The 25,226-nt window shown below is 37.0% G+C and overlaps 1 protein-coding gene across 1 annotated transcript; it reads left to right on the top strand.

Moving 5' to 3' along the window:
• Window positions 1-9,051: 9,051 nt before the first annotated feature.
• On the top strand, window positions 9,052-10,790 carry LOC144359960 (protein LRATD2-like). Its single transcript, XM_078012856.2, has one exon. The coding sequence runs from the start codon at window positions 9,645-9,647 to the stop codon at window positions 10,131-10,133; it is 489 nt and encodes a 162-aa protein (XP_077868982.2). The 5' UTR covers window positions 9,052-9,644; the 3' UTR covers window positions 10,134-10,790.
• Window positions 10,791-25,226: the final 14,436 nt, after the last annotated feature.

Below are 25,226 nucleotides of genomic sequence, written 5' to 3'. Positions count from 1 at the left end.
GTACTAGGAAATTTGTTGGGTAGTCAGGTAGTGGTTCTTATGAAATGCCCATTTTAAGAGTATGGACCAACCCCGAGAGAGCTCCAAATTGGTATCTCATATGGAGTCACTGCGGTGCTATGAGCTTGACGATGGCGGCACTTTGATTACCGGTTTTCACAAATTTCACTCAAATTTGCGACAATACAATATTAGGTCCAAATATCTATCGTTACACAGCATTTTTTAAACAACTAGTATACTGACTGGCCCCTCGAGCCATCTCACTAGACGACTAAAGTCTCCCTTGCCGTCTCACTGGACGACTGTCGCCCCTCCAGCCATCTCACTCGACGACTCCAACCCCTCGAGCATTCGCGTGATACTTCTTACCACAGTCACTCTATAGTCTATAGAGGGACCGTGTTCTTACATTATCCAGACGACATCAATTTAGTAGTCCAGTTCGATTAGCTAGCCCTATCTTTCGAGTACGTATTGTACATATTCTCACGACCCTAACTATGTTTTAAATTGACATAAATATTGTTAGCTGGGGAAAAAGATGAGGATTTTGACGTAGATGAGAAAGATGATGAGCACTTTTATTTTAAACTATATTTAGACGAAGCATAGCACAGGTGTTGAGTTGTGGTCTCCCAATCACGTGTTCTCAATCTTGTAATTGTTGTTGTCTCAAGTCTCATCACGAACGAGCACCACGACAAAATGAGCAGCACTCAGATTTCACGAAGAATCGGCGGGCGCAGCTGGTGAAATGAAAATGCCATATTAAATAGCTGAAAACGATGCCAATATCATCACGGTCGACACACGTGGTACGTACATCGCGTTGTAGAGTCCCCGGTCCACAGCGAAATACACACGCCCAGTGTACGATCAGGAAATAAACGAGGCTAAATACATTGCAATCAGCTCAGTATGGTCCCTGAGTGTGAAATTATACTGATGAGAAACCCCAGACCAGTGAACATAATGTATGTACGATATCAACTGTTTGTCGGTCGTTTTCTGAAAAATAAGAGTATTCTTGTGTGTATTGCGCGTTGGTTTTATTTCATTAAGTTCGCCACACCATTGTCTGATAAGATAATTGTCTGCGCATGTCTCTTTGCAAAACCTCAGTCTTAAATTTTATCATGCAATGGGTATTACAGCACTCTGGCCTCTTGGCTTATTTGCTTTCAGGTAACATTATCATTATTACGTCTGTGTCTTTACCAGTGCGCCACCAGTGAAATGTCAATATATTGCACCGCCATGAGCCATCTAGATACAAAATCGCAACTCTTGTTTTTGATACCTTCACTCTTACTTCAATCTATAATTCCAGAAAACACATAATTTTGAAGCTCCAAGCTTAAAAGTCTCGTCTTTAGGTCACCCGGGAATTCGATGTAAGTGGTCGGATTTTGTACCTTGTCACATTCACTGTGTAGTGATAACATTCATAAGATGATTATGCTGTGTAATTCATTCACCAGCAATAACTTAATATGAAAATGTGTGTCAACAATCAAAAAGCCAGAAACACATGTAAACATTTATACCAAAACAATTATTTGAACGTGAATGATCGGTACAATCTCCGAGTGGGTTAACAGGGCCGGATACAGAATGTTTATTTTCTCTGTTTGTTTCTACGTGAAAGAAAAATTAACGTGAAAAAGGAACAAAATTATTCAAAGTCGCAGATCCATCGTGCAATCGTTTAGATATTAAACTTTCGGGCCTGTGGCCATCGCGTCCTTCATTCTCTGAGAGATTGCACTTGTCATCCTCATAAATACTCTCTGTAATTAAGACCAATCTCGAGTACTGTTTTTTATTCTAATCTAGTCACGTGACACATTGGCAAATCATTATTGTCGCCAACTTCATCGTTACTCACCTTTTGGCGCGCGGTGAAAGCACCGCTAACGAAAAACTTCAAGTTACGTGTCTATAAACTGTCTCAACTTTGTAATGGATGATTTCATCTTGTTTTTTGCACGTTATTTTCTTTCGATTATTTGTTTGCACTGTTCACAGGAGCCTTGCAGCCTAAATGGTCGCGCCGCCCACGTATGGTCACCCGTTATATTACAGGTATAACAGCGCCCTCAGTTGCTGTACCCAAACGATACATAGAATTAGAAACAGAAACAGACTAAGACACAGAATGAGACTGTCTCTTTTTAAAGAACTTTTTACTTTGAACGAAGGGACATTCAAGTTGAGCGGGCGCAGCGGCGGTGATATTCAACTGGTTCGCAAAACACTATTATTTTGTTAACAATCTATGAAATTTTGAAGCGGGGGGGTCGTCGCCTGCGCACGCGCGGGAATTGAGTCCCAAGCAATGATAACAACGCATGCTAAAAACGCAAAGGCTTATGGGTAGACGCTTGTTTGTAAACAACGACACGTTACGGCCGTCTGTCGCATGCGCAGGTGACGACTCCCGCTTTAAAATTGTCCCGAAAGCCAATCACACGCGACAAAGAGCGGTTTGCAATAAAACGAAACCCGGCAGACCATTGTGTTACATATGCCAAGGAAGAACGAACGTTTATAACTAAAATAATCAAATCGTGATTACAACAATATAAAAATATTTCACTAGTAATAAAGTACGTGCTGTTCATTACTGCAAGACAATGGCGATGTGAACAAGAACGTTGCACGGCTGATCAGTTGCGTCAGAAATCACAATATTATCTCAGACTACAATCTTTAACATTCAATGCGCGAACGAATGGTTCTCTGAAAACATTGATTTAAAACTCTTTGAAATGAGTACGTTGCAAAATAGCGACTCCATGCATGAATTAACGGAATCTTAATTAGTCGCAAACAAACAAACAATGAATTTGTATATGAGTTGTACTAGTCCGTCGCGTGGAAACCCTAACGAATACGTTGCGAAACAACGACTGCCAAGCTTCAAAGAAACAGCTTTTTTGGCCAAATTCTCTGCATCTACTGAAAACACAAGGAGGTTAGGTTACATACAATATAATGCTAGTGGAGAAAACACGTTTAATAGTAATTTTGAAGGCCTTCGCGTTACGTCGGAATCCAGGAAGATGGGTCATTGTACATAAGTATATATATTATATTATTCATTACAATAGGCCTCCCAAGTGCATATACTTCAAAAGTTATATAGTTATTTGAGAGAGTTATATTAACGCGACCACGTGCGTTATACCAAATTACTTCATAACATATAGCTACAGTCATGGATAGAGAGGTATCGTTTGGTAATGTCAATCTTATTATCACATGAGACTTAGCAACCAATCACGTGACATTGGTCACATGATCCGTCGTACATCCGTCACGATATTCTAGGTGGAAGATAATCGTTCGATAAGAATTACTGACATAAATCTATTTCGAATTGTACAAATAGTGTCGTCACGTGACTACATTTTAGTGCGGATCGTTAAATGTTAAAACAAATTCATTTCCGTCTAGGGTATAAATTATTGGCCGTTAGCACGAGAGACCATGTTTTGACCGCCTGACAAATACTCAGTATTTCGTATCATGCGAGCAATTTGTATGTCATTCATTGTTTACCTTTCAGTTTATATATTCTACCAGTTCGTTGTCAAAATAGTATTTCACTAAGAAAATGCACATTATATATATTCTGGTTAGCTTTGTAAATGAAAGTTATATGAAATTAATTTTTGTCTCTGATAATTTATAATTTAATAATCTTTTTTTGCTTGAAAACTTGTGTCTATTTCACTAAAAATAACGTATATACTCAATCAACTGAAACAATAGTGGCAGATCTATGTGTTATCAATAGTTCAGCAAACTACATGCGAAAATAATCTGTCTCCGTTCATAAATTGTCTTTGATTTCTACATTTGGTGATATTTTCAGAATTTATTTATAGATTACCATACTCCTTACGCTTAAGTAAATTAATCCATAACCTTGCGATAACCTTATGGCATATGTGAAAAGGGTTTGTGAAATAATTGGACTAATCCAAAATTGTTGGCGGTTTTCACAGAATGCCAAATTTAAAATGTTGAAAATAGACATTAAATGTATTTCTATTAAATTCATTTCGATCTCGCTCATGATCATTAGATTCCATTTTATTTATTTTTCAGTAAATATCTTTAAAACGTCATTTATGTATTTAACATTTTAATCAGGTGAAAACAAACCAAACGCAATTAGCAATGGGGTGGTGGTCGTATACGGAAAATCAAACGGCGTAACGATGTAGTAAATGCAAGTCCGAGGGTATTTGAGACAAGTCTCGGACGAGAATTAAAAAATCATATAGCGCCCTCAATCATAATTAAGTTAGACCTAAGATTCGCTGTTCATGTTTTTACAAGGTGATGGGTTTAAAACAGTTATGTTACAAATATCTGGATACAATCAAACAATTAATTATATATTAGGTAAACATTTTTAGCAAAAGGCATAATATATTGTTTGTTTCTGAACTTGTTCAATGAACCGCCGCTTAAATAGTACTCAGAATCAGCGTGCTGTTATTGGATTTACATCTTATAGCAACGTGCGCAATTTATCATTTTAAAGACAATAATCTTCAAAGGGAAAACATCGATTCAAACATTGATACTCACAGACACAGACACAGAGTCGACTCGTACTGAGGTAAGCTGACAAACAAACTCTAATTAAAATTCACCAATTTTGGAATTTTCTCATATATAGAAAAAATGTAGTATATATAGAATGATAAATAGTTCAAGTGTAAATAACTCTTCTCAGATACAGTTTTCTCTCAGCAACGTCACGGAGAAAAATTCAATGCCAAGCGTGGGCCGAATGCCGGAGATGGACACGGTGACTGACCCGGCGTCCCCCATCCACCGACGTCTACAAAAGAGCAATTATCTTGCCACCGTTAGTCATTTGAGTCCTCTTGTCAAATGAGCCACACTAATGAAGCGTAATGAGATATACAGACAATAGCTCATCGGATAATACCTGTACAGATCATACTCAAACCGTTTGTCAGTGAGTACATGCCAATTCCTTTTATTGTTTCCAAACAAGTCAAATCTTCCATTGAATCGGATTCGTGAAGACCTTCGACGCCGGATGGATCTGCTATACAAACCTACTATAATTATAGGGCTCTTAATTATGGGAATAAAACTACGGTGTGTCCAAGCAACTTGTTTGATTGATAACATCAGAAAAATAAAAGACACATACATCCCTCCGGATTTCAAGTGGGTTTTTAGAGGTAAACTGACAGCCCTTACTGTCGAGACTTGCAGAATAAAACACCGATGAGAACAAATGTTACAAGCTGCTTTCATTCGAATAAATTAGGTAACAGTCAACAAAATTGAAAACTTGAACGCTTTTCATAGTAGACACCATTTAAAGTGCCTGTGAAATGGCTGCTATTTTCACGCCTAAAAATATCAATTGATACATAAATATTATTAATTTTTATATTTCTAAGCATGAATTATTTTTTTTAAGTGAAAAAATGTGTTTTAAACTCAGTCTACAGCAACTTTATGTTTGTGTATTTTAAAACGAGGCTCTTCATTAGTTTCTCATTTGCATACAGAAATTCCCCTTGTGACGTCAGAAGGGGAAGTCGCATGGCAGCTTGCATTCGTACTGTAGGTAAAACGCCAAAACGTCGTCCCTGGTAAATTAGAGATTTTTGTAACATATCTTCAAAATATTATAAGTCACCGGACTTGGTGTACATGTAAAACTAAAGAACCTTCCAACGTTGAGAATTAACATAGTGTCGCACGCAATGTACGTAGTTATTAATACGATGTATAATTCCTGTTTCCAGGGAAACAATGCGTCTTCAATGTTTCCCAATCTGCGCAATATCGACAAAATAAAAACAGTTTATCCAAATGTGAAAGCTAGGAGATTCATTTGATGGCAAGTGGTCCATATTTTACCCCGCTATCATTACAGCTTACACACATCGTAACAACGAGATCATTGTTGGTAAGGCGACACGCGTGTTAGTAGTGCGCCCTCCTCGAGTAAATTAGGTGCAAACAAAGTCTCGGGCGTTGGTGGCGTGAATCATCTTGGACGGTATTTGTACCAGCCATGGGCACTTGACACAGCAAACTTTGAAAAAACACACACACACAATGAAAATACCACGTTTTATATTTCTGTTTCAAGTGCCCGTGGTGCCAGCGGTATGAATGTCGTTACTACCTTATACTAAAATATATTTGGATAATTAGAGTACTAACAAATTTTCACTTATGGTCCGGTTAGACTTAAAATACACCACGAATATTCACGTTTGAGATATAATTTTTGGTATGTGTTGATTCTTGGATATTTTATCTTCGTTTATTAATTCGAAATTCCCAGTTTGCGTAAAAAGGGTGAGTTTCGCGATTTCGACATCGAAAATGCCTTTGCTTCATTATTTGCTGAGGGACGGCCGCTTAGGTATGTGCTCTGTCTCTTGCAGAAAATGAACTTAAAAACGTTAGGTAATCAAACAAAAATGAAGTTGTACTAAAGTCCAAAAAGTACGTTCGAGGTCTGCATTTTTTCGTAGCATAAAAACGATTTACTCTCTTATTTATTGTGACACCCTCAAATCAATTGATTTCCATTCCCCTCAAGAGTCAAAATGGTATGTGCCTCCATTTTACGCCATGACTCGAAAAAGTTTTGTTTGCTTGACGTGTTCATTTGCTTTCAATTGCGTTTCAGTGGCTGCCACAGTCGTATTCTGAGTCTTGCCGATAACATTTTGGTTCAAATTCACGTAGATATCGAGGAGAAAAATTTTCAACTAAAGTTAATTTGCATAACAATGTTTTTGCCCTTGGTCGCCATATTGGACACCTTGGTAGTACATTGTACTTATTAAGCTTAAGTTTACACATTCAAAGTCATTATATGCACTGACAGGAAGTTGTAATTGATACCATCTGTTTTAATTGAGCAAGTGATCAGATGCTAGGCAGACTCCAGTGAACTAACATCCTGTAACAGTACTGTAATGTTTTTTGGGAAAGTCCAGGAGGTCACGACTGGTTCGTAACCAGTCTTGTGATTCGTTTTTGACAAAATGCTGAACAGGCTACGCCTCCGACTGTGCCGTGCGTTCGGGCAAACCGTTAGGAATTCCTAAATGTAGTCAATTTGGGTAGTTTTCTTGATTTATTCTGCAGATAACGGGAAAATGTAGGTAAGGCTTTGGCGAAATTTGAAGGAGCAACTAATATTCTTGAACCTGGTATTTTCTTAGATTTTATTTTTCATTCTTTTCGTCTGTTTTTTCGAGTTTAAAAAATGTAAGCTGGATGGAGCCTTCATCCCTTGTCTATTTCTTACACTAGATAACAGCCGATACCCCCCCCCCGCTCATAGGGAGTCCGTACAGTTGATCATAGTTCATGGGCTCCCTGTGATCATCTGAGCCAAAGTAAAAAGCATGATCATCTGATTACTGCTATTACAAAACTGGTAGCAGGTGATACATTTGGGGCGGAAGTATTCAAAAATCAGTTGTTGATGTTGCAATGACAGTGGTGCGCCAGGATTTTTTTTCAATTAGTGACGGTACGACCTACCTGTGTAAGTATGAACAGAATCAGCCGAGCCAAAAAAAAATCTCAGAGGAGTTAAAAGCCGTTGCTGGTGAAAAGTTACCCCAACTTTGGGGCCAAATTTCTCGGTAATGAAAAAAGTTATCAAAAATTCAAATAGTAACTTTGTGCCCACACTCAAGCTGAGGTGTTTTATCCCAAATTTGTAGGAGGAGATACATTTGGCACGAAGCTATGGCAGATTATTCCTAATAACTAGGGTGAAGGTGTGACCTACCTGCCAAGTTTGAGCAAAATCGGCCAAGCCAAAAAAATCACAGAAGCACTAATACGTGAAAACACTGGAAATCACACACACAAACAAAACGACAAAAGTGATTATAAGGGCAATCCTAGCGGAGCGAATTGCCAACAATTAATATTTCATTTTTGTTAGTGTTTCTTTAATTTTATTTATTAAAATATGTACACATTATATCTAATTGGGGTGGAAATTGCCAAGCCAATTTATAAAATTATAAACAAATATTTTCGTAAACCCTTTAGAAGTGTTACTGACGGAATATTTTATATTGCAATTTCTTTTAATTTAATTAGTTGTATTGCAATGCATTAGTAATAATGTAAATATATATATATATACATTTCTTTATTTTATTGATGAGACTGAGTTATATATTTGTTACGTACTATAATTTATCTATATTGGAAAACGGTTATAGGGATTATTAATTTTAATAAACAATATTCAACTATCCTTTGCAATAAGATCATAATGATAATGTTTCTTGGTTTTTGAAACTATGGGCTTTATCAGAGCATGGGTCTTATTTTGGAACTCCTACCAGAGCAACATCACAAATCATAAGGGCAAATTAATAACTTAGGACACAGCCCTACTCCCCGCGAGACCCACCCAATACGAAACCCACTTACCGCGAAAGCCACTTACCGCGAAGCTACTAGTGTAATAACTAATAAAACTACTAGTATATTTGTATAACTCCAAGGCCAATCCGTATGTTTGTTTTAATAATTTCTTCAACAGTCTTTCTCTGGCTATATGATATATCACGAGTGTTATCGCTTGCATTATTAGCAGTACTAACCTTACTAGGCCAGGATAAACATACGAAAACGTATCACCGCGAAACAATGGGCAGCTAGTTTATAATAAATCACTGGGCATGGATTTATTTTGGTTTGTTTTAACGAACTGTTTCAACAGCGTGAGATATGATCAGGCGATAAAGTTACCGTGACCTTTGACATCACTGCCAAATAACAGTGGGAAGCTACGATTCACGCATTACTGCGTATAGTAGACTAGCTTCTTTGTTGTTCGGGTCTCCAATGTCACTGACCCGAAGTGTTTTTACTGAATTCCAGAAAGTATTGGCAATCATACGGGTACCGTGACGTCTAGGGGAAGTCCTTGTTGGCACGCATGGATTGTGTATATGCAAAGAGTAATCTGCGGCGTAGCAGACATTCAGTCTGTAACAACTTCCGGGAAATCGAAGTTGGCCACGTTTAACCATATCATTTACACTACGTGTAAAGACTTTTCTTCCAGTTGCTACAGTGAGAATTTCGAGCCATGAGACGATCGACACATCTCGCTACAGTATTAATATACTAAAGAATTGCTGACAAGACACTGCAGGATAGTCTGCGGGAAATCGAATCCATGTCTGCATTCCCGGACCGTGTATTAATCAGGTGTGTGTATGAATGACTTGTTGTTGGCGGAGGTGTCTGTATATGACACCGTCATTATAACTTTCATCGCAGTGTTAGAGGAATTGTGCCTTCACCGAGTACGGCAATATCTCCACTGTGCTTTATACTGCTTCTAACCGTTTAACGCCATACATAGGTCGCTACAGATTAGAATTTAATGAACGAGTATGTGACTTATTATACAGAAAGATCAACACAACACAAGCTCCGATTATTTAGAAAAGGAACATAGTTCAACAACTTGATTCAACAACTCGGTATGTCCGAGTGACGTCGCGATCCAGTCACCCATTCATATTTAAAGCGTTACCACGCCCTGTGGTCTGTTTAAGTGTCAGAGCATAATCATGGGTCAGGGATTTACAAGGGCTCAACGTCTTGTTGACAAGTGTGCCCCGGGAGATTTGATTGAATTCAGTTACCCAGAAGCAAAGTTCAACCACTGGTCAGTATATGTCGGCGAGGGCGCCATAATACATCTGAGCCGAGGGGAAATCCGTAAAGAACTGCTCGAGAACGCCTGTAGGGGGCGTAACGTGCGTATAAACAATTCGAAGCACGACCTGCCGGCTCGGAACACGGATGAAATCGTTAGGACAGCCCACGAGCAGCTTGGTTTAGATTGGTATAGCTATCAGTGGTATGGATGCGAGCAGTTTGTGGTCAGATGTCGCTACGGGGTAAAGGTCAACCCGACTGATTTGCACAAACAATGCGAGGTGCCAAGGAAACTTGCGGCAGGGTCGATATCAGTAGTAAACCCGTTGGTAAACTACGGGCACCAACAGCACGATGAGATTGAAGAGATTGAAGAGCCAGATATATTCGCCCAATAGAATAGAATAGAATAGAATAGAATAGAATAGAATAGAATAGAATAGAATAGAATAGAATAGAATAGAATAGAATAGGTGGAGATAGATCGAAGTCGATGAGTTTGTTTTCCAAATGGATTAAATACACTTTCGCGCCCTCTACAGACGACGTATTTCCGTAACGTCGATGATGCCGCTCACAGTAAAACAATTTCTATTTGTTAGAGATTTACAGTATTGTTTATGACGAACTACCAAATAACCAATCATAGTTGTCCATTTGAAAAAAGCTGCTTACACCCATTAACAAAAATGAATTGATTAAGTCATCGAGCGCTTCGTCGCTAGCGGCGCGACTAACAGTAAAGGTACGAGTTTTCAATGACTTAGTGTATGCGTTCATTTGTTTCAGAAAACCTGTACAATTTAAAGTCTTTGAGCTTGTATTGTAGACATTCAAATCAACATGATACCATACTCCCTATAAGGGGGAGGAGTTTTTGCTACATGAGTATGTATTGTACCCCTTTATCAAGAATACGACAAGGACATCTTCGCCACGGTCGACGGTGGAACAGACATTTTGAGAATTACAAAGTTATAGTTTCATGTTTTTATATTGGTTTCTATGGTGACATATTTCGTCAAAATAAAATGTTCAGTGGTATGGACGACAAAGGTCGCTTAGTTTTATTCGCAAACGGTAATACATACAAAAACAATAATATATAAATTATTGTGTTTCCAACATAATGCACATTATATTTGTCCGTTCATATTCAATGGAATTTTGTCCCATAATGCATTGTCACGATTTTTTTTTGTCATCCAAATTTTTATTATTCCATTATTATGCTGGTCACACATAAGTTATTATTCTGGTCATGTCTCTAAAACAATAATAGTGAACTTGTCGTGATTTGACACTTATACGACACGGCTACCGAATTACTAGTACTAATATATTAGTAAGATCACCCGTCACTTCTAAATGACACACTGGTAATTTGCAACAAATCACAGAAAAAAAAACATAATAATGTAACAATTTTGAGAGAAAAACTAAATTTTTGTTTTGAATGCATACTCTTAAACTCTATTTCTGCTACATCGTGGGATTTATCACAGTAGTCTTTTTCCACGGACGTCAAGCTTGATTAATTTCGAAGATGACGATGTAATTTATTGAGTTAAAAAGCCTGCGGCTCATATTCAAATAATTTCTCCAAGTCGAAACATTGAAGACAAACATCTCAGTAACTTGAACTATAGACTAAGATAAACGCGTTCTATATTACATACTTGTTCAAAGGTTTAGCTGAATATAGCTGTGTAAAATGAATCTGTATCACTGGCATGTGCTTTATTTTCATTCCCTCGCGTCTGATTTGCGTTTTAGTTCCACCAGAGTGCGATATTTACCGGCGGTGGCGTTAATATGCCATTGCATCGTCCATGATGAAATGATGAGAGATGTATCTTACTAGCTGACATCCGTCGCGACCGCAATTCTCTCTAAACTGAAATCTTCTAGAGAAGTACATGAAAATGTGTGAATAACGGCAACACAAAACAGCTCGCAAACAAAACAAAATTTATTCATTACCTCCAAAGTAGCATAAATCGTTGATAATCATATAGAAATATGTATATATATTCTATATTATGTATTGAAATAATGTTTAATTACAATATTAACCTATTTTTCAAATTGGATATTGATTGTAAGTTCTGTCTTGTGTTTGTTGTCTCATTGTTTACCGAAAATGAATGGTTTTCAGGTTTTTATTTCGAAAAGAAAAATACGAATCTTATGTAGGAAATTTAAACAAAGTAATTCAATGGTATTCATATCGGAGTGTTCGGGGCTGAATCATTATATTAATTATAAGTTTGGTGGTGTATCTAAGTATACAATGGCTAAGCGGGTTGATGGATCGAACATAAATATCGTTTTTTTTAAATTTGTATTACGAAATGCCAAGTAGAAGGGTATAGGTTTTTGTTATCAAATATATCTTCACAACATACTTAAAAAAACATGGATCTTATCTTTCAGATATGTTACATTATTTGGCTAAATAAGGTTGATGTACAATAGGTGAAGAAGACACGAATGTTCTGTAATATTTCCTTAATTGGTTCATGAGGAAAACAACTATTATTATGGTATTACCACATAGTGTGTTCAGTAGTACATCGCGTCACCGTGACATTTACGGACGCGCCATTAACGGCTTTGTAAATTCTAGATATTTGTTTCGTTAAATTATTGTTGTTTTGTGTGGAGGGCATTGACTGTTTTTCGGAAATATTGTTTTTCAACATATGTACAAATACATAGTATTAGTATTCCGAGCACATCTTGGGCTAATCTGCACTGGCTCGGAAGGTTGTAAATGATTAGCTAGTTTGAATTTGCATAACAATACTGACAATGAACGTGCATTCAACGCCACAAGTTTTTTTGTTTTTTTAGCCAATCAGAATTCATCTTCCGAGCCAGTGCAGATCAGCCGCACATCTTTATAATGAGCACGATTTAGTGAATTTATCACGATTTTACGGTGTCACAAAAATAAACAACCTTGTGAGTCACTTTGCTCTAATTTTGCTCGATACTGCCACAGTCAGCTGGCGCACGCGTGATAGTAAAAGAAATGTGATATTTACTATATGTGGGCCGCCATCTTGAATGCAGCATAAAACTAAATAAGAGACATGTAACACTTTCCTAAGGGTATTTGAAACCAAAGATTGTCATTCCAGCTCAGCAGCCAATCAGCGACGGGCTTACAGTTAGATGACAATTTCGGTTTCAAATACTCCGGGAAAGTGTTCTATGTTCTTTGTGTAATTAGGTGTTCGTATTTGAGGAATTTTTCCACACAAAAACGACGAATTTTGTTATCGGCTGGCTTAATATTACTCCCAACGGATCGTATTTTTGTGAAAGATTGGCATTTTGTCCCGATTCGTAGGAATCTGAAAAACGCGTTTCACAACTTGTTTTATGCTACATTCAAAATGGCGCCCCAATGTAGTAAATATCGCATTTATTTTATTATGATTTGTGTGCCAGCTAACTGTAGATACTGCGTATTGATGTGATTTATTGCAAAATATACAAATAATGTTCGGTTGCAAAAGAAACATAGTTTGCTCAATAAAATACATGCGCGTGAGCTTTACAGAAGTTCATCGAAAAATACAGCCATGTTTACTGCAAAAATAAAGGTTTTATTCTATGAAAAAGTAAACTCTAATGGTTTTATGAAATCAAATCTCGAAAACAGTTATTGCACGTGCTCAAAAAATGTTCATGTTGTCCCTTTAATTATGAAGACCGTGACGAGGCACATTTCATTCCGTTGATGTGTCCATGCTCAGGCCCGTAGCCAGCACTTTTGAATAGGGGGTTCGAAAACAACAATAAATGATATATTTGATGTGAAACGTGTGAATTTTATAATATTTAAAAAGTGTGTTTGAGCTCTGTTACATACATTTTTATATTCTCGGTTTTAAATTCAATTGGTTTACTTTGTGTTACGTTGGTAAGTTATTCCACATAACATTTTTGAACTATTTTACCATTTTAGAGAAGGGGTCCTAGGCCATTCCCCACCCACAGACAAACACACCCACACCCTTGATCCAAAATGTTGTACACAAAAAAGACAAGACTATACGTATCTTAGCATTATTGTCTAAGTATTTTAAGGTAGTATCAAGGGGGAAATTCTTCTTCTCTTGGTTCTCCACACGTGTCGGGAGGGGGGGGGGATCTCGTCTCGTCTCTCTATTGCGTCCCTTTGAGGTACGGGATCGGGAAAGTCACTTAAACTTTACTGTCAAATAGACACACACAACGAAATACGTTTCAGCTCTCGTGTTTAGTTGGTCAGCCGAGCACTCTACAAGACACAGCGCCCTGGGGAAAAATCCCCAAGACTATCGCAAGGCTGACCCAAGACTCTCTCTAGACTGCGTCAAGACTCGCCCCAAGACTCTCCAGGACTGCATCTCTCCTGGTGTACTCGCCAAGACCAACTAAAACAACTTTATTCACTTTCAAAACCTTAACCAATTACAAAGCAGTAAAAAGACTCTAGGGCGTAACCTTCAATCATACAGCCAATCACACTAAGTACTGAACACGTCATATCTTTTGATTAATTGTTCACTACATTAATAACTGCGAATACTAACTGTCAGAAATAGTAGTCCGAATAGCGACGGTTATCTCGTAATTAGTTCCAAATAACTGAGTCGAGTTTCGTCCAGAACCTCAAATGGACCGAAACGATGACAGACATAAGACAGCCATTCACTCGTAATCAGCTAATTAAGTCGATTACTAGATACGCAAAAACAATTCATCACAGTAGAATGCTACTCATGAGCTTTTTCGCTCTTCACAGATGTTAATGCACATATAAAGTGACACAATTTCATGTCGAAATCTGTCTACAATTATTCATTTTAGTATTAGTCAATTATGTAATTTTATTTCTGTACAGGGCCTCACCACAACGTACAAAATGTAATGGGTAGAAAAGTGCATATCACGTTTTAAAAACAATACAACATCCATGTGAACATATGGTACTAAGTTAAGCTGGATTCATATTTATCTCGTCGCTTGAAAACTTTTAAAAGATACAGAGCTAGTTGATATATGGTGTGGCAGTTTGTGTAGCGACGAAGTAAGCCCATACTGTCAGTATTTGCATAATTGCATGAAATTATTGACAAAAGATCAGCCATTAGATCAGTATAAAATGAACATATACATGCTAAATTCAAACGTGTCACTGCAAAAACTAAAAATGTATTGATCTAACTGTATTTTTGTGTGTCTGCCTAATTCAACATTATGTTCATGGCCAAAACAGCGAAAACTCGTCAGTACCATGATATATTTTAGTCTATAATTGCTTGTCAATAAATCTCCTAGGTTATAATACCATATTGATTTTTCCGAAAGTACACAGCCTGGATGATTGTGAAATTGAGGCATGCCATTCTTGCTGACAACAATTTGTTTACTCTTTAAGTAAATATCCCTAAGAAATTTGCAGTATCTGCAATTTGTTTTTCAAACCAGACAATGCCGAAACCATATTTCAACAGGAGATTTTTATGTGGGTTTCCCAAGTAAGTCTGCCGGTCTTGTCTAATCGTTTAAGCATGATACAACATGTTTTGGGGTTCCAGCTATTTGTTATTTAATTCACCAATATGAGATACAACACTTGAAATAACCACAGCATAATGGCAGCCTTCCACATTCGTCCAACATCGCTACATTGTTTGTACAACTATTAATGCTAAGTAGATATCTGCAAAATGTTGTCTGTACCCTCTCGATTTCCGAATTTTGGTACCCCCATATCGCTAACATAAGAAATAGCTGGCACAATGATTGCATCAAACAAATTAAATGCACTAACCAATGGCATACTACCAAGTTTCTTGCAGTACGTAAATTTGTTGGTTTACTGTAAACTTCAATGACTACATCTCCTCTTTATGAACCCACTAAAAATATAGAATATTTTCTAAGACATCAAAAAAACGTGTAAAAAAATATGTTTGAAAAATATGATTTATCGCATAGTTTCAGTGCTGAAGCAACACTGTGGGATAAATTTTTGGTTGCAAGAAGCTCATGTTTTAAACCCGTAGTTGTACACTATGTCCAATAACACAGGCTACACGTACTAATACAATAAGTTGACTACATTTGGCTGATACACTTAGAACAAAGCAGTATATATGCCATCATTAACTTGGAGAATACAAAACTAATGAACCAAACTAGGAAAGTACAGTGTCGTGTTGCCGTCTCAATCCCGTTCGAACTCCACACTTTACTAACTGAGCGAACACTAGCACAAGACAAACGGACCTATTCAGGACCACCACATCCTTCAGAGAGTGACTACCATTACATTATTGTTTCAATGTTGCTTTAATATTTAACATCAGCTGCTTGAACGCGATCTTCATTACACCAAACATGAACATTACATTAAACAAAACAACATTATTGACGTTGTCATGCGTACAGACATGGAACTCCTTGGTACAGGCAACTACGCGTATTTGTCGTATTTTTGGGGCGTAAATTGTGTAAGATGAACACCAATCGTTTGATCACATGGAATATAAGAGCAAATAATTATGATGTGAACGGCATTGTGTCTCGAGAAACTATTCACCACCCTCTCGTGGTGTTACCGCCCTGTTCTGTTTACTGGCTACTTCAATTGAATTAAAATCTGAGAGAAAAACCTATTTACTATTTTTTTGTAGAATAATATGTGTTCACATGCTAGCAACGAAAAAAGGCATTAACACGAATTACAGAGAGTGAAATCAGGTGAAATGAACTCGGTTTGTTGGTTGTAATATCATAAACATATGATTTGTGTTTCGGTTACAGAGTGGGCCGTTTGTTCTGATGAATCAGAGGCGGCGGCACAAAATTTGCATGGGTGGGCGAGATATGCTCATCAACCCTCGCACCGAAGGCGCAATCTTACTAGGGGGCCCGGGGGATTGATCCCTCTTAAAAAATTGAAATCTAGACCCTCTGAAACGCTATTTCCTGCATTTTGAGAGGCAAATTTTGCTGACACAAAGAACTTCAGCTTGATTTTGGAGGGCGACGTCCCCAGCATTTTTTTCGAGGGGCGACCGCCCGCTCTGCCCCGTGCCGCCGCCACTGTGAATAGTATAATTAATCATTGAATGAACGATTACTACAGCACATGGCATAGAACGTACATTTTCAGTTATCAAAATTAGGCCAAGGTTACACATACAACGAATACAAATGCAATACACGTTGAAATATTAGAATTGAAATACTAGTAAATGGCCTTCATTCATGAGTTGAAGTTAGCCTGTTCGATTTTTATATAAAATCCAATTTAAAAAAAATCTGGCTTTGAGTTATAAATACACATGTACGTTTAATCTTTTGGGAAAAGTATTCAATAATAAATAAAACGAGCCATGCCATTTCTGGCAGTGAGAAACCGTTCACGAAAAAAAAATAACAAGAAACGAATCATGTGTCGTTAGTGGAGTGGAGTGCATATATATTCAAATAGACCGTGATAGCGATGTATTGTACGTAAATTATGCAGTTATACGAACTGAATTTAGTGGTACACCTCTGCAGTTTTAATAGATTTGCGTACAATGCTGACATCCAGCTACCTGTAACCGAAAAATTATATTCAGCTGGACTACCTATTTTAAACATTTTTACCATATATCTATGTTGGCCATGACAACAAATATTTGACGCAGCGTCTGCATATTCACTATTAGCTACTTAATTCAGCCAAGTCTTTTCAGAAATGTTGGCATATACTCGTTATATGGTTTCTATGCCTCCTTCAGATGCTTCTCTACCACGAGGGTACTAGTTACCAAGATAAATTATATTATTTGTCCCGTTTTACTGTTGTACATGAATTCAAATCAATTTCAAAGTCAATATTAAAAACATCTATGGAAATATTTTCAACAGAGATCACAATGACAGTGTTTAAACTGTAATTTCACACGGAATATACAATAGCATGTACGATAGCTTTACAAAGGACGAAATCACAAAAACAGGAATGTAATCCTCTAAAACTATTTGTATTGGGTGGCATGATTTAATTTCATTTATGTAATTCTCTTTGTGTGCTAAAGCAAATTATCATAAATTGGTATTAAAAGAAACAAAACATTACAATTTACAGCGTCAATTTCTGATTTAAAACAGTAAAAACTGATACCAAGTGAATTTTTGTCAGAAAAATCTATTCTATCGAATAATCGATGATTCAGTGACAGTAGACTGTGATTGGTGTGTTCCTATTGCGTCACGTGTTTCGATCTATACATGATTAACAGCACGTGAAATAAGCATGGGTAATGCATACAGCGGGGGTATGTCTTTACACATTGTCATAGCTTAGTGAATTCAACGATATAGTTATTCCCTAGTTGGTGTACTATTTACAGTCAATGCAAAATACAGCTTTCTAAACTGAGAGAAAATCAGAAAACAAGGTGTAAAATGTGGCTTATGTTTCGCCTAAATAATCATTACACTAAATGATCATTTCACCAGGCAAGGGGTGTTTTGTTTTATCTACAAAAAATATGGATGACATCCTTAAACCTCCCAGTTGGAAAAACTATAATCTATAACAATTATAATCTTCAAATCTCTGAGTTGCTGATATTTTACGGTTAACTGATATTAAATTAATGTTAAATAATATTAATGAAAGCTGATAAACGCATAATGCATTGTTAGTGTTCAATTTCTAAATTTTATCCCCGAAAACATTTAATTTTACGAATTCTGCCCTCTTTTTAATAATTTAAAACTGACCAGGCGTATAACGCCTACCACTGTTGTTCGATATTCAGATGACCAGGCATATAACGTGAACTACTGTTGGTTGATATTCAGATGATCAGGAATATATCGTGCACCACTTTTGGGTGATATTCAGGTGACCAGGCATATATTGACGTGAACCGCTGTTGGGCGATATTCCGATAACCAGGCCTATAACGTGCACCACTGTTGGGTGATATTCAGGTGACCAGGCATATAACGTGCACCACTGTTGGTTGATATTCAGATGACCAGGCATAAAACATGCACCACTGTTGGGTGATATTCAGATGACCAGGCATATAACTTGTATCAATGCAGTGTAATATCCAGGTACCTGGGCGTCTAACGTGTACCACTGTGATGGGTGATAATCACATCTCTAGGCGTGTAACGTGTACCAATGCGTATGTCCATGGACACTATTTTATAACAGATATCAATGTTTCAACAAACATAAATGTCATATTAAGTAGGATATAGATAGTGAACACACTTAATAACCTTGGACGCCAGACTACTAGACTAGTAGTCATCATGTATAATTACATACCTTTCTGGATAAAAGTGGCGTACATGTTACTGAAGATGTATTAACTTGTTCGATATTTGCGTTTAATAAGCATCACAGCAGGTGTTAGTTTTTAATGAATCAGAACGTGAAATTGAGTTTTGGCTCTCTAATCAGCAAGACGTGCCTGGCGAAGGGGCTTTATTTTATTAAAAACTGTGTTTCACCCCAACTTTTTTCTCTCTCTGCAAGCTGTGAACATGAAACACACTTTAGAGAAATCAACCTTAGACGAATCTTAACCATGTCTTTCACACACTCCCCATCTCGCCAGCGTTACTGTTTCTGTAAGTATACGTTTGTCACGTCATGGCTTGTGATCAGTGCAGTGATCGAGCAGCCAGAGTTGCATGCATGACATACATTCTGTGTAATCACTACTGAACGCGAGTCTCATAACGATCTTCGCCTAGGGCTTTTTTGCCAATACTTAATTCAAAATTGTCTTGTTATAAACCATTGCATCACGAACCGTCCCTTCTACGTTGACTTTGTTGCGATGTAATTTCCTGAATGCAGAACTGCTAATCCGGAGAATCGTGGTCCAACAAAACATGTACATTGTTTGCAATTATTCAAGAAAAAAATGTTTACTCAATACATTAAAATAACAAACTTCATTTTTAGTGAACGTAAATTAATAAAAAATGAAAATAAGCATGTTTTGTTCGTGATTTTTTTTAATAATAGCAAATCCTCTCAAGTACAATATAATTTACGTGTATGTGTATGTGTAACTGTGTCAGCCTCTTGAGCATGGCAATTGTATCAGTATCTAACGTATAGTTGGTTTACCGCGTGCGTTTTACACAATTTAAGTAAGCGTGGTGAATAGAGTCAGCTGGGCAGGGTCGCAGCATTTAATGAATTTTACATTTTAGAGATTAAAAGCGACGTAACCACACAGTTAAATTGTTATCATACTTATTATAGATCATTTCTCTATAATAAAAGTGTATTACACCAGAATTTACTCAGGTATACTGGCGCTACGTCAACTGTTATTTAAAGGTTATTTACAGTAACAGTAGACTGACACGATATGTACTGTTTCCCCACACATACATTTACATGTACAATTACATGTATGTGGGATCCCCAGAAAATGATGCCATTGAAAAGGGTTTCCATATCGTTTCCATAAATATGATGTTTAGTTGGATAATTCTTCATACATTGGAAAGGCGGTTGAAAACTATTTTAACGAATTGGAGCGAGTAAACATTTGACATCACCGTGGCCGCGTCGCCGTACGCCAACGGGTGTACACGCGAGTCGCTGCCGCTTCTCGTAGAATTTTCCATGCAACCTAACCCGCGACGGCAGACTCAAGATTATTCGCTTAACAGCAACATGAAACGGTCAATCTAGAATACAGTTTTAGGTAGTTAACCTCCCTTTGAAACATAGTTTGCGCCACCAAGTGTACGTGCCACTCAACACGCGTACAAACTGGTATTTGCAATTCAGCTGAACAGAACGTACACAATAAGGCATGTTTGGAAATCCTTGCATTGTGGCCATAGTAACTATTCGATAATATTTGCCAATTCGTTCTGTACAACAATACCTGTCTGCTAACAAAAACGCTCGGAGTGCAAGAAATTAGACAACTAAGTTGCCTTGAAAACATTAGTCTTCCGTATATATTGCACGCCTCATATGGCAAGGTTAAACACTGTTGTGAAACATATAACCACCATACTAAGACAATGGCGACCAGCGATATCGCCCATGATGAGCAATGTACAGAAACGTTTCTGAAATTTGAGCATTTTTGTATTGAGAGAGATTTAATATGGCATATATCATACATATACACTAATTGTTCTAGGTGATGTTTACAGATGTATAAAGTAAATGTCTACGTGAGGGGTTTACATATGTATGGGGTGAATGCCTAGGTGATGTTTACATGTGTATGGGGTGAATGCCTATGTGATGTTTACATATGTATGGGGTGAATGTCCAGGTGATGTTTACATATGTGTAAAGTAAATGTGTAAGAGAGGTTTACACATGTATGGGTGAATGTCTAGGTGATGTTTCCATGTGTGTAAAGTAAAGTAAATGTCTAGGTGATGTTTACATATGTATGGGTGAATGTCTAGGTGATGTTTCCATATGTGTAAAGTAAAGTAAATGTCTAGGTGATGTTCACATATGGATCGGGTGAATGTCTAGGTGATGTTTACAATGTATGGAGTGAATGCCTAGATGATGTTTAATATGCATGTAGAAAATGGACATTTAATTATGATGATAATTTAAACAAAAATAATGCAATTTCCAAAGTACTGTTCCCCATATGGAGCTGACGACCTTGCACGCAGTTTGATGGATGTATAGCTGTCAAAGCTGGGAAAGTAAGGTCACGAATTCATCTCAGATGCCCCGGGCAAGACAAGTGACATGTTCTCCACATAATCGGACTTAATCGACTACTGGATCTACCAGTCTATTGATTACCTTTTCTGGGGGTGTATGTGATCTGATACGTGGCAATGTACTTGTCGTGCTGAGTACAGACACGACATATCATCAATATGTTCTGAGCATATTTATAAATAGCTCAGCTCAGAATATAGATTGGGAATGAACTCATTGTTGAAACGAATAATACTTAGTATATCGTGGTTATATACATATCAAATACATATGTTCATTTCACGTGAAAGGCAGAGCGTTGGCTCGTATCAATATCAATTGAGTGATGGTACTAAACAGATACAATGCTTCAACTTGCAATATACAAGTTTGCATATTATGGTAAATATCTCATGAATCAATGAATAAGATATTACTTTTGGAAAAGACGCTATTCTGTAAAATGTTATTCCACCGCTGCATTCCAAGTGCAGTCGGATCAGCAAACTATTGTGTCGCCATACAAACCCTAACACGTACTCTCCAAACCATGGTGCGTTGAATATAGTGTGTGACCATACCAACACCCTCGGCCACATTACGTGGAATACTCAGTGTCTTCTGCCAATCAGATGAACATCTTCAGATACAAGTTCGTCTTGAAAAAGTAGATTTAAATGAAATCGGCAAAAATAACATTTTGCAATACGGACGAGCGTAATGAAGCACATCGCGGCATTGGGTATGTTTTTCTTTTCAGAATTAAGCCAACGACGCGAGAAAAAATATAGTTGTCGGAAACTATACACGAATATATCTCGCAACGCCGAATTGCGGGTGCGAATTTACGCCATCGCTCGATGTATCTATAATTGTTGTACGCTAGATCCAGAGCCCATTTTTTGATTTTATAACAGTTGCAAATAGAACGTCTCGTGTGCTTTATCACATTTGTACATGTTTTCTTTTGGTGTTTTAAAGTTATTTGCTAGTCTCAGCGTTCGTGTGTATATTTGTGAATTGTGCACTATATCGTGACATAAAAAATGTATTCCTTAATTTGATTATGGTTTAAAGGTTCATTACATCTGTGATCAGAATTCACGAGTCTTGATTAATCCAGAATTTTAAACTGTGAATGAACTTACAGCCTCGTTTTATTAATATGAAAGCTGCGTGTCTCATATATAAGCATTTTTGCCAAAAGCTTGTAAATTAAACGACGCATTCTTCTACCATGAATAATGAATTAATCTTACCAAGATGTAATCAAGGACATGTTTATTAAAATCAAAACCAAACTCTGAGTATGATGTATGTATATCGGGCTATGCGTCAAATATGACAGGTATAAAATATTTATAATATCTAATGCCGTGCTAGGTGTTTGGAAATAACGTGTTTAGATTGCATGTAAGAGATAAAATGGGGGTAAAGACAGGGTAATACGATCGGAATGACATAAGACGTGAAAATAATTGGTTTCATAAAAAGATAATATTGAAGAATATATGTTGACTCGATGAGGTTTGTAAAACAGATTTGAAAAAATGAGCTATTAATTGTTCAGCGGATGCGGTGCCTAGTAACACATCTGGCATAAATCGTCATGCGTGAACAGACAGTCGTATACACTAAAGCTATGCGGTGATTCGTGACTGTGTGATAGGGAAACATAATTGGTGGCATTCTACAACCGGAACAATACGCCTTTTTAGTCACATGGCTCAACCTGCTAAACATATCAGGATTGCCGGGGAAATTCAAGCACGACTAACTAACGCAGCAGCAGAAAACATATCACGAATTGTGATGCTCGCGTTATACTAAGAACCAAGTTTCTTGGAGATAAATCGAATATGTTTTGCACATGTGTGCAGATATTCGCCGTGTTGTATTTTATCCTCACTCAGCGAGTTGTTTCTTTGTGTACGACGTCTGCGGGACACAGATGGACAATATACGATTCGTCCATGTACTTACAAGGGTTCCAACATTACTTAGACAATTACGTCGTGTACCAACGTACTGTTTTTAGTGTGCTTGAATGTGCTGAAATATGTCAGCAGAATCCGACGGAGTGTCAGTCGTTCAATTTCTGGCGGCGTAGTAGTCTTTGTCAAATAAACAGTGCGGCGCGTACAGATCAGCACATAACTGCCGGAGACTATAAAGAAAGCCCGAATGCCATCTATGTGAATAGAGATACGTTCGTCAATATCAATCGACAGGTAAGTGTATGAGTGGTGGCAGTGTCGACTGCTGCATGGTATAGTCGTTTTGTTAGACAATGTTCTTCCTTTTAACTCGTTTGTTTCAACACGGATTGTCAACAACTTGAACGAATGAGATGATTACGTCACAGTTATACAACATCGATTCACACGTGACACACGGATGTTTTAAGTATATTAACTGCAAAAAATACGTAGGTTTATGATGCCTGGTTTGAAACTGAAAATTGTAAAACAACCACGCTTGTGTAAGCGTAGTCATGTATGATTGAATAACGCCGGCAAAACAAACATGTATTGATAGCGGTGAAAATATTGCCAAAATCACGCACGCGACTAAGAAACTAGTTTAGCGGCATTACAAAGCACTGCGTACTCGACGAACATCAAATATCTGGAAAACAAATCGAGATGAACAATGATGATGGTAACGATTACTCTACTGCTATAAATGATCTTTTAGAATTTAAACACAATCCACAACACATCAAGCGACAGATGAAAAAACTTTGAAACACTTTGAACATATCTGTAATTGGCGAATTTGTCTCAATGTACAAGTTTGCGAAATCTAAATTTATTTTAAGGATATGTCGTTGTTTAATCATAAATTAGCAAGAATACACTCTTGCCCATTTTCCGTACGATACACAGATGTTTTAATTCTTCAACCTTCCGGGTATACCACGCATCGTGGCTGGTAGGTTACACGTTATAGTTGTTAGATCTACACATTGGTTATTCTAATGTGTAGATATTTGTTTAAATTGAATGCAAAATAAATAAATAAATAAATAAATAAATAAACAAACAAACAAACAAACAAACAAACAAACAAACAAACAAACAAACAAACAAACAAACAAACAAATAAATAAATAAATAAATAAATAAATAAATAAATAAATAAATAAATAAATAAATAAATAAATAAATAAATAAATAAATAAATAAATAAATAAATAAAAACACTATAATGCCGTTATAACATACTCATGGCCCAAACATGAATATGTATAAATATGTATAAAGAAGTCAATGTTGATCATTGGTGCCGCTGGACTTTCAGAACAGTATGTAATCATGCATCCATATCAATGATCACTATCGAATGTGTATAATTCCAAGAGGATCATATCAAATTAATATTAATATGTAATCTTAAATATCACGCTCAAATCATTTCCCGTATGGATAACAATAACTTTCTATTTTTCGAAACTACTAAATGCAAGAGCGATGACGTTCAGGTTACCATGGCAATGGCTGGGCATTATTTTAATATTCCTAGTGCTTTTCTAATGCAATGTCCAATTACAAAAACATATAGAAAATTCTTAATGCGTAAAACCGGCTTTCAGAACATTAACAACATTAAAATGATATTATTAATAAGTGGAACGACGACTTCAAATTTGACATTATAATTTGCTCAATCACAATCTCATAAAAATATGTGTTTAAATAACGTTGTTTATATAATTACCTAAATTGGACGATTCATACACTGTACATCACAAACA

This window comes from Saccoglossus kowalevskii, chromosome 8 (genome assembly GCF_978046115.1).
Source record: "Saccoglossus kowalevskii chromosome 8, keSacKowa6.1, whole genome shotgun sequence".
Classification (NCBI taxonomy): domain Eukaryota; kingdom Metazoa; phylum Hemichordata; class Enteropneusta; family Harrimaniidae; genus Saccoglossus; species Saccoglossus kowalevskii.
This window is presented reverse-complemented; position numbering and strand designations above follow the sequence as displayed.

Excerpts from the sequence above, each read along its gene's own strand:
- LOC144359960 (XM_078012856.2), top strand. The coding sequence starts at position 9,645 with ATGGGTCAGGGATTTACAAGGGCTCAACGTCTTGTTGACAAGTGTGCC.